The sequence below is a fragment of the Lagopus leucura genome, unplaced genomic scaffold (assembly GCF_019238085.1).
Source record: "Lagopus leucura isolate 7727_CA_CO unplaced genomic scaffold, USGS_WTPT01 Super-Scaffold_100127, whole genome shotgun sequence".
NCBI classification, from domain to species: domain Eukaryota; kingdom Metazoa; phylum Chordata; class Aves; order Galliformes; family Phasianidae; genus Lagopus; species Lagopus leucura.
This window is the reverse complement of record NW_024962330.1, coordinates 81,647-94,498: the sequence shown is the minus strand read 5'-3', so window position 1 is coordinate 94,498 and position 12,852 is coordinate 81,647. Positions and strand designations below refer to the sequence as shown.

The window sequence follows — 12,852 nt, the reverse complement described above, 5'->3', positions numbered from 1 at the left end:
AACTGCTAATTAGAAAGATCGTTTGCCTTCTACACATTAATAAAGTTTGCTGGTCATCCCATTTGGCTTTTCTTGGTGACGTCTTTGGCATCCCTCACAAAACCAAGCTGTGGGGCGTAGAATTTTCTAATTAAACCTGATAGGAGGAAGGGGAAGAGCAGGCTCAGCAACACCAACGAGCAAGAAAGCAATGGTTAGTGGAGAGCAGCATCGGCGTGAGCTGTCACGGAGCCAAGAAAAGCTCCCTGTGGCCAGCAGAGATGGCAACCACCGCATGGAGAGCAACTGGGGCTTCTCAGGACAGCCCACAGCAAGGTGGCAGCTGCTTCCCTTCTCCTGCCCATCACTTCCTACCCTGATAAGGAAGAACATGCTGTAATTTGGATAATGGGCATGGGAAGGTGATGCAATCTGGTGCACACCAGCACAGCACACTGAGGGTGCTGGGAGAAGACCTTGCATCGCCAAGGACGTTGTGGCTGCGCAAAGCACCCAAGCAAGAACTCCTCCAAGGATGGGAGCCCTCTCCAGTCCTCCTCCAGCTCTGCAGGGTGGCAGTTTTCTCCCCCTTCACACCTGGCCCAATCTGCTATGGGACAGATCCCATCAGTGCAGTGAGATCCATCGGCTTTCCTCCTGAAAAAGCTCTCCCTCACTGCTCACCTTTCTCAGCATCCAGCTTTGCAGTTGCTGGGAAACAATGACATGTTTTAATCTCGGTCAGCTCTTCCCCTTTGCTTCTCTCTTCCTTCTCGAGTTTGAGATTTGGGGACTTGATGCGCGGCGCCTTCGTACCGCGCGGACGGACGCGCTGCAGCGCGATGCACGGTGCGCTCTGCCCTCGTGTGGCCGCGGGGCGGATCGCCGCGCTCAGAAGCCGGTCATGCAGTTGGAAATCGTGGAAACAGCAGATAAACAAAGGCATAAATAAATGGGCTCCGGTAGCACTGAGTGGAGCAAATGATTTCCTAACAAATCAGTGCCTTCCATGCACAACGGGAGTGCTTTCTGAGTGCTTCTCTGCTCAGTGGGAACAGCAGTGGCTGCAGCAACGAGAAATCCCCCACCGAGTGACTTCCAGACAGGTGACACTGCTGCTCCCTGCAGAGATCTTGTATTATTTTGTATTATTTATGCTCTTTGGAACAAAATAATGCTGGAGTGCTAAAGAGAAAAAAAAAAAAGAAAGTGAAGTTCCACCTGATTCAAAGAATGATTTTATTGTTGGCTTTGTTATACAGCATCGGTGCACAAATGTTAAAAGGTAATCCAGCTCTGGAAACACAAGGCTTTGGGTTAGCAGTGCGTGATTTTGTGCTGTAAATCACTGATTACTTAACGGGCAAATTAAGCTTTGCAGGGAAAGGGCACTCTGTGAAATGTTCACTTCTGGAGTCACCCAGGAGCGGCTCCTCCACCACCCAGCAATCAGTCCTTAGAAGCTGTGAGGTTGGCCTGCAGGCAGGCAGTGATTGCACAGCTCTTTATGAAGGCAAAGATCAAGGAAATAAAAGAGATGCAGGATGTGTTTCAGGTTTACTCGTCTGCCTCAGAGAATGAGCATAAAGCGGAGCTTCTGTGGCTCACCCCAATGGAAGGCGAAGTTCAGAAAGTGGTTCGCTGGACTGATTCACCTGCAGGAAAGAGGAGGGGGGGGGAATATAGAAAATCAACCAAGAAATCAGTAATAACAACAAACCAGCCAAGAAAATGGCTCCATACGCTCTTATATCCAGATGTCCGAGGTGCTGTCACCACCGGGGTAACGAATCTCGTGAGCCAGCGCCGGCCCGTCGGGCTCCTTCCCAAAATCCACCAGGAAGTCTGTATTCACTTTCAATCCACCTCTTTCAGTGTCCACATCGACCTGCAGCATAACGGAGCCCTCCCTGGAAAAGGGACCCAGGAGACGTCAGAGGACTCGGAGTTGTTGGGTCTCTGTGTGACAAAGACAGAACCTGCCCCCGTGCTGCGCGCGCGCCTTGATTTGAGACAGGAATCCTGAGCACGGGGTCACCCAGCCTTCCTCTTTCAGCCAAGTTTTCTTACTTGACAAGATCTGGGTAGAACTGTTTGTCCCATCCACTGTAGAGAGAGGTGGAGACGTACAGCCTCTTCCCATCCAAACTGAGCTGAATCATCTGCGGTCCGCCCGGCACCCTCTTCCCCTGCAATGGGAACAGAGCACAGAGTGCTCCAGGCGTGCTGGGCAACAGCAGGGAGGAACAAAGCATTGCAGTGGTTCTGCTGCTTGGAGGAGCATCCATCACTTGGAACTCCTGCACACAGGAGCAGCAGATCTGCCTCGGAGACAAAGTATTCCTTATTGGGAGCCTAACTCCTTATTCAAAGCCTCGAAGGTGAGAACCAGGAATGAGGAAGAAAATGAGGGGTGAAGGGCTGGTGTTGATGTGCTCAGACGGGCAGGAATCAAGCAATGGATGGGTGCACGACAGAGCTGCCATCCCAGCTCCACCGCAGCTGGGTTTCAATCTGCACTATGAAATGAAGGAGTTTGTGGGACCTCCTGGGATGATCTTCAGCCCGAAACCATCCTCTGGTCAACAGGTCTCCGTATGAGCACACGCAGTTCTTGTGCATCCCATAAGAGGTTCCATAAGTAGTTGCCCTGACAGTGATAACGTTAATGAACGCTGATGACGGCTGATAATCGCTGGTAACCAGGGATAATTAATGCTCTTTAATTTTTCTATCATGACGCCAGGTGCTGCTGAACTCTTTACCTGAACCCACACCCACCCACCCACAAGGAACGCTGCAGATCAGCAGGAGCTGGTGGAGAGCTTTGGCCATTGGTTGCTGCATGGTTGTCACGAGGAGCGATGAACACACACTGCATTTGCTTCCAGTCACTAACAGCAGCAGGGAAGGTGTCATTACACGGGCGTTGGTGCAACCAAACAGCTTGTACAACTCCACAGGGACCCACAAGGCTCACCAGGTTTTACTCCATCTCGTGCTGAAATGCAATACCTGCAGCCCAGGCTGGGAGCCAAGACACAAGCTAGCTCACGTACTGCTTCATAGGCTTTACAGCTCAGATACTGCTTTATATGCTTTATAGCTCATGTATTGCTTTCTATGTTTGACTGCACTGCAGAGATTCAAAACAGATCAGAATGAGCAGAGCACTGACAACCTGTAAGTGCACAGCAGGAGAGCTGACCTTAATCACAAACGGCTCCGGTTGGCACTGCAGCTCCTTGTCTTCCAGCACGGTCACAGGCCCACCTCTTACAATGCTGCCTCCCAGGAACACCTGCAGCCAAGGGGGGAGAAGTGAGAAATGGTGCAGGTACCAAAGGAAGGTGAAAGCGATAAAGGGGGAAACAGGACTGTGCTGCTGTGTGGGATGGCTCTTCTGGTGCTGCTCACCTGCCCCACCAATTTGGGCCGGCGCGTGTTGGAGATGTCGTACTGGCGGATGTCGCCGTGCAGCCAATTGCTGAAGTAGAGGAATCTGTCGTCCAGTGAGATGAGGATGTCAGTGATAAGACCTGCATGAAAGTTCAGCAGCAGAGCCATGAGACGGATGGTGCCAGAACAGGCACAGACATCCCTGGATGTGGCTGCTCAGGCTGCAGCTGCATCCCCAGGACCTTTCCTGAACACTTTGGGTGGATAATCTCCACGGGATGTCTGCTGTTGAGAGACTCAAACTATTTCCCAGAGAAATGGACCTCAGCACTGAGCAATGCGGGAGCACAGCCCTGACAGCCTCTCCCACCTGCTGGCTCATAAGCAAGAATAATTGGGTATATTTCAAGTATCATACAAAGAACACAAACAGACTTTAGTGTTTGACAAGGGAAGTGTTTGCTACTCGGGGATAAGAATTCCCAAAGAGCTGCACGGCACCATGGAGCCAAAGAGGAGAATGCTCCGTTCCTTCTCCCCCCACGCTCACACTCACCAGGCATGTCGGGGAGAAGCCATCCCTGCACTTTCTTTCTGGGTACTTCAATCACTTTCTCTGCTGCCCAGTCTCCTTTCTGCAGAAAGAGAGGAGCGAACGCAGCGTTGTGACTGTCCTGATGTCAGCCACGAGTCTGCATGGCAGGGATGGACACATTGCTGCTCAGCAATGAGGGGCCACGCGGTGGCTTCAGAATGCCATTGCATGGGCTGGTAGGAAGGTTTGCTCTCTGGCACAGCATTATTGCTTGGCTAGAGTTGGACAGGAATGAGGAGATGTATTTTTTTAATCAGAACTGCACCGCTTCCGAGGTGAGCACTGAATTTCCAACACACCCAGCGTCACCGTGGCTGTCGCTACCTCTGTCTTGTAGAAGCGATGCACTGTTCCACTTAGAGCACATCCAACAAATCCTTCTGCAGCATCGGGGTTGTGGAGGAACCGAATTTCCAGCGGGATGGAGTCCTTCCCTAAGTCAATTGCCTGAAGGTAGGTGTGGGAGCTCCAGTCCCACACGTTGATGCGGCGGCCATAATGCCCTGGTGGGTCAGGTCAGGCAAAAATAAGCACAGAAGGGATTATTCCAGCTTTAGCAAAGAACCACTTTTACTTTAGCAGGTTAAACCCGTGGTCCCTCACCTTTCTCAACATCCACCGGGTTAAACCCATACGCCAGGACTTTGGGGGCCCCCCACTCGGTGCTCATCAGGACGTTGTGCCGCGGTTGGTACCAGAAGTCGTAACCAAAGGGGGGGCACTTCCCCCCTTTCTCCCAGTTTCCCTTCACTTCAAAGGTCTCTCCATCCAGCAAAACAAAGCCGCCTGCAGGAAGCAGAAGGAACGCCTTAAATAAGGTCAATGACATCTCGATATTTGGCATCTATTTGCTAAACGCTGTAAATGCAACCTTACGAAAAACGTGACTCTATTTGTATCACTTCTATGGGACAAAGCAGATCAAAGCAAGATTCTTAAAGAATCACATTTTTAAATAAACTCCAGTTTGCTCTACAGGTACTCAAGGCATTTTGATATACCAGTTATCCTCCCTAAGTAGCTTTCCGTTAAGGAGTACCATAGAGGCAATCCTGGAGGAGTCACTTCTGTTTTCTTTTGCTTGCCAACAACAAGCAACTGCTGGGTGCACCAAAGAACTGTGAGCCTGCAGCCAGACACACCTCTAGCATTAATTTTGGACAAACAACGAGACGGATACCTTTCCCATTGCCAGAAGGATCTCCCAGGCAGCTGATCAGGATGTCACCGCTGCCCAGGCAGTGGGAGGTGTGGGGATTTGCCACGTTCCCCTTCCAGAACAACTCCACGGGCTCCACAGTCTGCAATGAGAGGACATGCAGTCAGACCTTCAGTCCAGTCACAGAACTCCAGTTTTACCACGAAGAGGACAAGTCCCAAAGGACGAGGAAGCTGTGGGTGTGATGAGTGCCAGAGGGGGGTGGCTGCATTGGGGATTTTGAGTACTTGCCACCTCCCTGCTCCTCAGCCCAATAGTGCACCACCACCACGACATCACAGACTTATCTGCTCTTCTCCAAAACATCAACAGTTGAATGGTCAGAATGGGTTTAATTAAGATCAGTGGCAGAAACACCGCTGTGCCATTTTCAGACGTCACACTCCTCTGGAGTTCAGAGGAAAAAACGTCTTTGAGCTTCGTTAGAAGCTCAGCCTGAAACAAAATCCACTGCACAAGAAAAGCCCTTTGGGGGTTTTTATTCCGCTGAAATGACAGTTAAAGTCTGGCAACGTTCTTAAGATCTCAGAGCTGTAAGGTTATGAATGGACATGTCTGCAGGCAGGCGGGGGGACAACAGAGCCCATAAACGCTTCCTTGCATTGCACATTACACCCCTGAACGTCCCTCTTGATGAGGACACCACATTTGTTTCTGGCCCTTTGTACGGAGCTTTACACAGCGGTGTAGGATTAACCAAATTAACTCGACCACAGCTGAAACCAGCACACAAGTGTGGACTGACAACCTGTACGTCTGCACCCAGCCTGGTCTTCTATGTTTCTTTTGTACTCAATGATTTTTCTTTAAAAAGTTAAAAAATCAGCACATCATGAGCTCAGGAACCCAGGATTAAAGGATTAAGTATCAAGGAGGTGTCCTTTATGCAAAGATCTGGTTTAGCTCAGTGGAAATCCAATCGAGTTCGAAGCCACTGGGATCCCTCACAAACATATTACCTACATATGCTCACCTGAATGTGTCAACCGTATCAGGTATTAATTAGCACAAGGTTTTGCCGTGTAATTTATCAGTAAATTAGGAGTTTCAAATCTCACACAAGTTCCCATTATGTGGCAAAAGCCTCCCGAGCTGTTCAGACTCCATCGCTCTAATCTGAAGCTGGAAGCCACGAAATTACTGTCTTGGTCACAACCACCATCTTGGCCAATCTTGGTCAACGTCACAACAAAGAAAAAGGCATTTTAAGTCACCTGAGTGTACCTTGTGGATTCTGGGGGCTCGAGGGTCCGTGCCCACATCCACCACGTAAATGCGGGATGAGATCAGGCACGGGAGGATGAGGCGATTGCGGCTCTTTGTGGCGTCCCCAAAGCAGCTGCTGCAGGCGTTCCACCCCGAGTGATGGAGCTCGTCTTTCAGGTTGGGCATGGGCAGGCGATGGATGACCTGCAGCACCAGACTTGAGATTCAGCCTGGGATCGTTTTTCACCCCAGGCAAAGAAATGGGTCTTTGTGTCAAAGCATAAATTAATAAAGAGCAGAAGGAAGCGGCTGTTTGTGATTCAGGAAGCGGAGTCAGGGCGGGATACAAAGAGCTGAAGCGAGAAGCTGGGAGAAGAAAGTTTGACATCGCGATTGCCTGGCATTTGTTAAATGCTGTTTGTTGTTAAATTGATTTCCAACTAATTAAGGAGATGTGGAGTAATTACACAGAAAACAGAAACCAAACAGAAAAACAGAAAAAAAACAATTGTCCATTTGCTGCAAGTCTCAGAGTTCACAGGTTTCACCTGATTGCATCTGGGACTGCTGCTAACTGGCTCGTTAATTTGCACTCTTGCTCCTGACTTTACCCTTCTTCCCTAGAACTAAGAGGATTTGGAGATAACAGAAAGATTTGTCAGAGTCTCAGGAAATTTGCTTCCTCCACTCCTCCACAATAGAAACCTAAATGGTAGCTATAAAAAACAGAAAGGAGAACGAATGACGAAAAGCTCTGCTGCCAAACCAGAATCAGCGTTCCTTAAAGATACGGAGATCAGAGTCCAAAACATCTTTACCGACTCGAGTCGGTCAACCTTCCCATTGCAAAATAAATGCAGCAGATTTCTGTTGCCCCACATGCACGTTTCCCAGGGTCTCACAGGTGCTACGTGACAAACTCAGGCCATGCCACCTTTCAGGGTTTAATTTCACGCTCAGTATAAATCATCAAGTGATAGAAAATGCTCTGAAAATGTCTCAGGAGCACCAGGAGGCTCCGGCCGTCCCACATGCAGTACCTGGCAGTAGTGTGGGGATTTGGGGTCAACATCCACGGTGGCCAAGTAGTCCGGCTTCTGGATGCCGGTGTTCCTGTAGATGCAGGGCAGGTAGACGATCTCCTCCCGGGGACCTTCCAAACAGAAGTCATTTCATGGTCAGAAAGAATCATTTTGGTAAAATTCTGTGGTTAACTCTGAAATACACTGATTTTAATCCCTGAGTCTGTGAATTATGATTCTTCCTCACCCGTAATCAGGAAGCCAGAGCTCAATACCATTAAATGCCCCATGGAGCATCTGGGTCCTTTCTCCTCTTCTCCCATTCTTCTCTCACAGCACTTCTATGAGAGTCTGTGGACGTCTATATAAGTCTACCCAAAAACACCCCTGAAACATTTCTGGAGTCATGGGGATTTGTACCCAATATACTCAAAGGCAAGCTCTATTTTGCAGTACAGAACCCAGAACAGTTGGTTGCATGTTGGCATCCTACAGCCATGCATTTATCTCTGTTTTAACACAGCTTCACCAAACTCACAGCGCTTCGTAGGATTGAGTTCAGAGTGAAACCAAATCTCCTCTGATATTTAAAATCTTCTTGGTTTTGCTAATTAATGGGCCACCAACAGTTCTCACTGAACTGGAAAACCATCCCTCACATGCAGGGCCTGCATTTAGGGGGTGCTGCAGCACTTGCCCTTCATGGCGTCCAGGGGAGTCGCGTATCCTGGGCCGCATGCTCCACATTTTGCTGGCGAGAGAAACAAAGGAGAGGTTTTAGAGAGGTTTCAGTCTCCACATTCTTTCAAAATTCATCTCTAAGAGGACACTGGCTCTGCATTCAAAGGTGGACTGAAATCAGATTCAATCGACATCGCCAGACATCTGTAAGTCTCTCTGAGTCGGGTCAGTGCTGAGGTTCCTTGAGTTACTGAATGCGATGCTCCACACTCAAAAATGATGGGAAATTTGGGCCTTCATCTCACAGAGTTCAGCCTCACAATTCCCAGCACAGAGGCAGCATCAGCCCCCCTGCCCGTTTCATGGAGTTTTCTCTGCAGGCAGAACCATCCAGCAGTGCACGTACTGCATGAGGAGGTCTGTGATTCCAAATAGAAGATCTCCTCAAATCGAGAAACTCAGCACATTGGGTTTAATCTCACATTCTTTGTGAAATGTTGCTGGTTCTTTTTTTTTGTCTGAAAACACAGCGTAGAAAGTTTGCTTTGTTCCGTACACCATAATTGAAACTTTATTCCAATTTTCTCAATCAGCCAAATTAGCAGGAACGCAGTCTGCGTTAGACCACAGCTTAATTAGCACTGCAAATCAGCGTTCTGCAGATCGCTCTGAGCACAAAGATTTCTTTTCCAGAGAAAACCTACAGCAAATGACAAACATATCCTCACTTCTCCCGTTCCTTTCTCCTCTCCCTCTGCTGTCTTTCAAACACGTCCAGCCCCAACCCATCCCCACCTCCGTGCCCGCTCAGAGGATCATTACAGTGGAGAGGACCTCCAAGATCACCAGGTCCGGCCCTCAGCCCTCCCTGCCCGCTGAACAGCCTGCGTAGGGCCGTCTCATACCAAATGCAGTTACTGTAAACACAAGAAGGAAGCACTTTCTTCCACTGTTTGGGTTTAGCAGCTGGAAATACAGGAGAGGAGCCTGAAGCTTTGCCTTTTATCTCTGCTATTGTACAGCAGCAGCTCCTCAGCCCTCGAAGACAAACCGTGGAAGTGCCCACACGCCTCAGAGGGAGTTCAGGAGAGAAGTGGTGAGGATGTACGGACCTCTGCTGAGGGCTTTCAGCCAATCCATCGCTTCTGGCGGCGGCCAGTGCTGCAGCGCAATGTTTAGCTGACTCCTTCCGCAGCACCTGGTGACTCCCTGCCGCCACCATTCCCACAAAAAGGCCACTATCACAGCCTGCCAGCTGCCGCTCCATGCTTTTTAGCCATTGGAACACAGCAAGCACTTTCACTTTGTGCTTTTGGCACCAAGATAAGTGCTCAGCACAGGAGATAACCCAAACTGGCCATTCTGCTGAATCATGAGCTCTGGCTTTGCTGAGAAATGTTTCTCTAAGTTCTACCCCCAAACCTGTTGGAAATGGTGAAGGAACGGCGCTCGCTTCCACATTACACAACAATTTATGGACGTGTAAAGTCATTTCCATCTATTTCAGTGCCTTCCCCTTCGTTTGGGACAGCAGAGAAGGAAATAAAAGCCCATAGCAACAATGCAAGTGAAAAATGAAACTCTGCTCCTGGCTTTCCTGGAAGTGCCGTTCCCGTTCCCGCTCGGGGCAGCACAGCCCAGCTGCATCAGCTCCTGACAACGACTCGCTCAAAGAGATGAGCATCGTGGTGTAAGGAGTGTTCCCAGAGAGCATTGCCGCTGTGCAAAACGGGGGCAGCATTTAACGGAGCAAAGCTGTGCAGAAAATTGTGAGCTCAGCCCCGCCAGCAAACGCAGCAAAGTTTCGCAGCGCAGAACAGAGCAGAAAGCAGCAAATCAACCGCTGGAGCTCTTACCCATGTTGGCTCCGAGGTGTGCAGCAGGAAGCACGGCGCCTGGAATGGAGTAAAGCAGAAGGGAATAAACAGAGAGCAAAGGGGAGGGCAGAGAGCTGCCCAGGGGAGGATCGAATGCACTGAAAGCCCAATGGTCTGGAAGCACTGAACCCACCTCCCCCTCTGCTCTGCTCGCCTCCGACTGCTCCAGTTGAGTCCCAGTGGAACAGGCGGGATGTTGTGACCCTGAGCTGAGCCTGAACGCTTTCCAGCAGCACAGAAGGAAGTGGTTGTGCTGAATATCTTCGCCCCTTTGGCAGCTGCTGTGTTTTCACCGCTTCAGCCCTGTAAACAAAGTGGCTCCAAGGGGGGGGGGGGGGCGGGGACGGGGACGCTCACCAAGTCACTTCTACAGCAGTTGCTTTCAAAACTGACGTGAAAATCTGGATTGTCATCCCACTGACCAAAAGCAATCAGTAAACATGAATGCCCCGTTCTAAAACAGTAAAAACTCCTAACAGTAAAGACTCCTTTAAGTGTCTGCACTGCAAATTTGGTGCAAATGTTGGATGCTGAGTGCCCTAAAATGAAAAATATTCAATTACTGTTCCCATGAACTTAAGGAACTCATCCACAACTCTGGAGTCAATGGGAAAAACAGAAGTTATCTTCAGGAAAATCATGGAGGTTAAACTGGGTTCCAGAAGACAGAAAAGAGTCAATCACAGCCAACTGTTGGAACAAAGAAAGTGTGAAATCCTGGAAAATTGTTCTACATTTCCTTAGTGCCAGAAATTACCTCGGAGAGAAGCAGCCCAGGTAGGCAGGGCATTGTAGAGAGCTTGTTTCCTTGCTTCAAGGCAAGGATGCACAACATCAGCACAGAAGGAAGGAAGAAATCAAGTTGGGGATTGGCAGAGGGAATATTTTTGGTGGTAAATACAATCATCAGTCATCAGTAAATGGAACTTAGCTGCAAGATCTTTCAGACATCTGAATTCCAATGACAAACTCCCAACTTTTCCCCTCAATAGCACTGCCAGCCTGAGTGGCATTTCAGGAGAAAAATCATTTTTTATTCACTGCTGCTTCCTGACTACGGGATGTGCTTTTATTAATGCTCAGTAATTAAATAATGTTGCTCAGAGGCAGAGGCACCACCAGGAACACAAACACATCGCTGGTGAAAATGTTGGTTATTATTATTGGGAGGAAACACGACCCTTTGAGTTGCACACATGATTTACAGGGGACAGAAGTGTCGTGCACACAGCGAGCTGTGTAAATGAGGGAGAATGACGGGGAGCTCGGGAAGGCCATCACAAGGAAATTAATGTGCTTGCTTAACGAAGTGCGGCGTCATAAATCACGTTGCAGCATCGCACCATGGGGGTCCATTTGGGAAGCACCCGACTCACCAAAATCACGTTTCGAGAATGAAGGAAACGACATTTCAAAGGATGTGAGAGATGTAAATGCTATCAGTTTTGAAGAGCGCACTTGTGTGTCTTAAAAATGATGTTGGTTGGTTGGAACTGGGTGATCTTCATGGTCCCCTCCAATCTATTCTATGATTCTATGAAAAATATGCTGGCTGTTAATAAAAACAAGCGTTATCAGTTTTCACCTTATTACCTTCAGTATTCAGTCTGTACCATACGCAGCTAAAAGCTGTGTGGCCCATCACGACTGAATTATTCACAATAAGAAGTTTATTATTAAAGACATGAATCATTTGAAATCATCCATGGGAGAAACGTAGGGAGAATCCCAGGGAGATCTATTGGCTTGACGGCTTGGGGCACTCAGGAGGCACCGATCCAAACACATAGCGAAGGAAATGCACAACTGTGAGCGTTTCTGTGGTTGCTTTGGTTATGTTTGGGTTGCTTACAGACACAACGTTGGGTTCAGGCTGCAGGGCACACCGCTCAGCACAGGTGGTGCAGTCACTGTCCTGGAGGTGCTCAAGAGGAGGGTGGATGTGGAGGCACTGAGGGATGTGCGGGGTGGGCACGGTGGTGGGGGTGGGTTGGGGTTGGACTTGGTGATCTTAGAGGTCTTTCCAAGCCCAGTGACTCTACAGGGACAGATCCTGAAGGCACTCTCCTGCTGCATCCACCTCAGCAATGGTGTTCAGGAACCTGTGGAGATGCTGATGGCCATTCAATCCAAAGCATTCATCTTGAAGCTGTCCCTGAGAAGTGACATTTGTGTCCACTTTTGATGTAATTATGAGTTTCACAGAAGAGAGATGAAATGATTTGCTTCATTAATAAGGTCTCCTACATCTCCTGTAAGCCTCCTCCATCACCAGATGTACCTCCTGTCACTTGGAGATACCAGAACTGCATCACTGGCCACACCATAGAACTCAAGCCCCATGCTGTTGGCTGTGCAACGTCTCTTCTAACGGATGAGAGGTTTCAGCAGCATTTCTCTCCTGAAAACCTGAAGGTTAAAAGTGGAGGCCTGGCTCCGGACAGCACTGCCAAGCACCAAAACAGCTGTCTGCTGGTGGTGAGACACTGAGAACTCCCTACAAATCCCTAACCACAACGGAGGCCTTGGGCACTCAACAAGCCACAAACTCAAAGCCAATAACTACAGAATACAGAATCACTGAGGTTGGAAAAGACCTCTGTAATCACCGCGTCCAGCCCAGCCCGTCCCCACCAACCACGGCCCCACGTGCCACATCTCCATGGTCCTGGGATACCTGCGGGGACGGCGATTCCACCACTTCTCTATTTCACACGGAGATGTGGCATCTGGGGACAGCGGGGATGGGGTGACGGGCTGGGGCTGAGGACAGGAATGCGCTGGGGTGGCCGCGGGGGTGGCCGCGGGGTCTCCGCGGACGAGCGCAGCCCGCCGCGCATCGCTCGCGCCGCTCCACCGCCCCTGAGGAGGCGG

General features: G+C 49.5%; 1 protein-coding gene across 2 annotated transcripts; it reads right to left on the bottom strand.

Moving 5' to 3' along the window:
* Nucleotides 1-1,204: 1,204 nt before the first annotated feature.
* LOC122189119 (methanethiol oxidase-like) lies at nt 1,205-10,292 on the bottom strand. 2 transcript variants are annotated; one of them, XM_042887960.1, is made up of 14 exons: nt 10,112-10,292; nt 9,958-9,996; nt 8,118-8,171; nt 7,439-7,551; nt 6,417-6,602; nt 5,154-5,274; nt 4,577-4,759; nt 4,298-4,476; nt 3,935-4,013; nt 3,397-3,518; nt 3,188-3,280; nt 2,050-2,168; nt 1,723-1,889; nt 1,205-1,634 (listed from the first exon to the last, which is right to left on the bottom strand). In XM_042887960.1, the coding sequence occupies exons 2-13, from the start codon at nt 9,959-9,961 to the stop codon at nt 1,727-1,729; spliced, it is 1,416 nt and encodes a 471-aa protein (XP_042743894.1). In that variant the 5' UTR covers nt 9,962-9,996; nt 10,112-10,292; the 3' UTR covers nt 1,205-1,634; nt 1,723-1,726. The 2 variants fall into 2 exon arrangements, with proteins under 2 accessions (XP_042743894.1, XP_042743893.1); XM_042887959.1 differs by lacking the exons at nt 8,118-8,171; nt 9,958-9,996; nt 10,112-10,292 and adding an exon at nt 7,959-8,105.
* Between the last annotated feature and the right edge of the window lie 2,560 nt (nt 10,293-12,852).

Coding starts and splice junctions, on each gene's coding strand:
- LOC122189119 (XM_042887960.1), bottom strand. Junction 3,519..3,934: donor GCTTCTCCCCGACATGCCTG/GTGAGTGTGAGC, acceptor ACTTTCATGCAG/GTCTTATCACTGACATCCTC. Junction 2,169..3,187: donor CGGAGCCGTTTGTGATTAAG/GTCAGCTCTCCT, acceptor TTCCCATTGCAG/GGGAAGAGGGTGCCGGGCGG.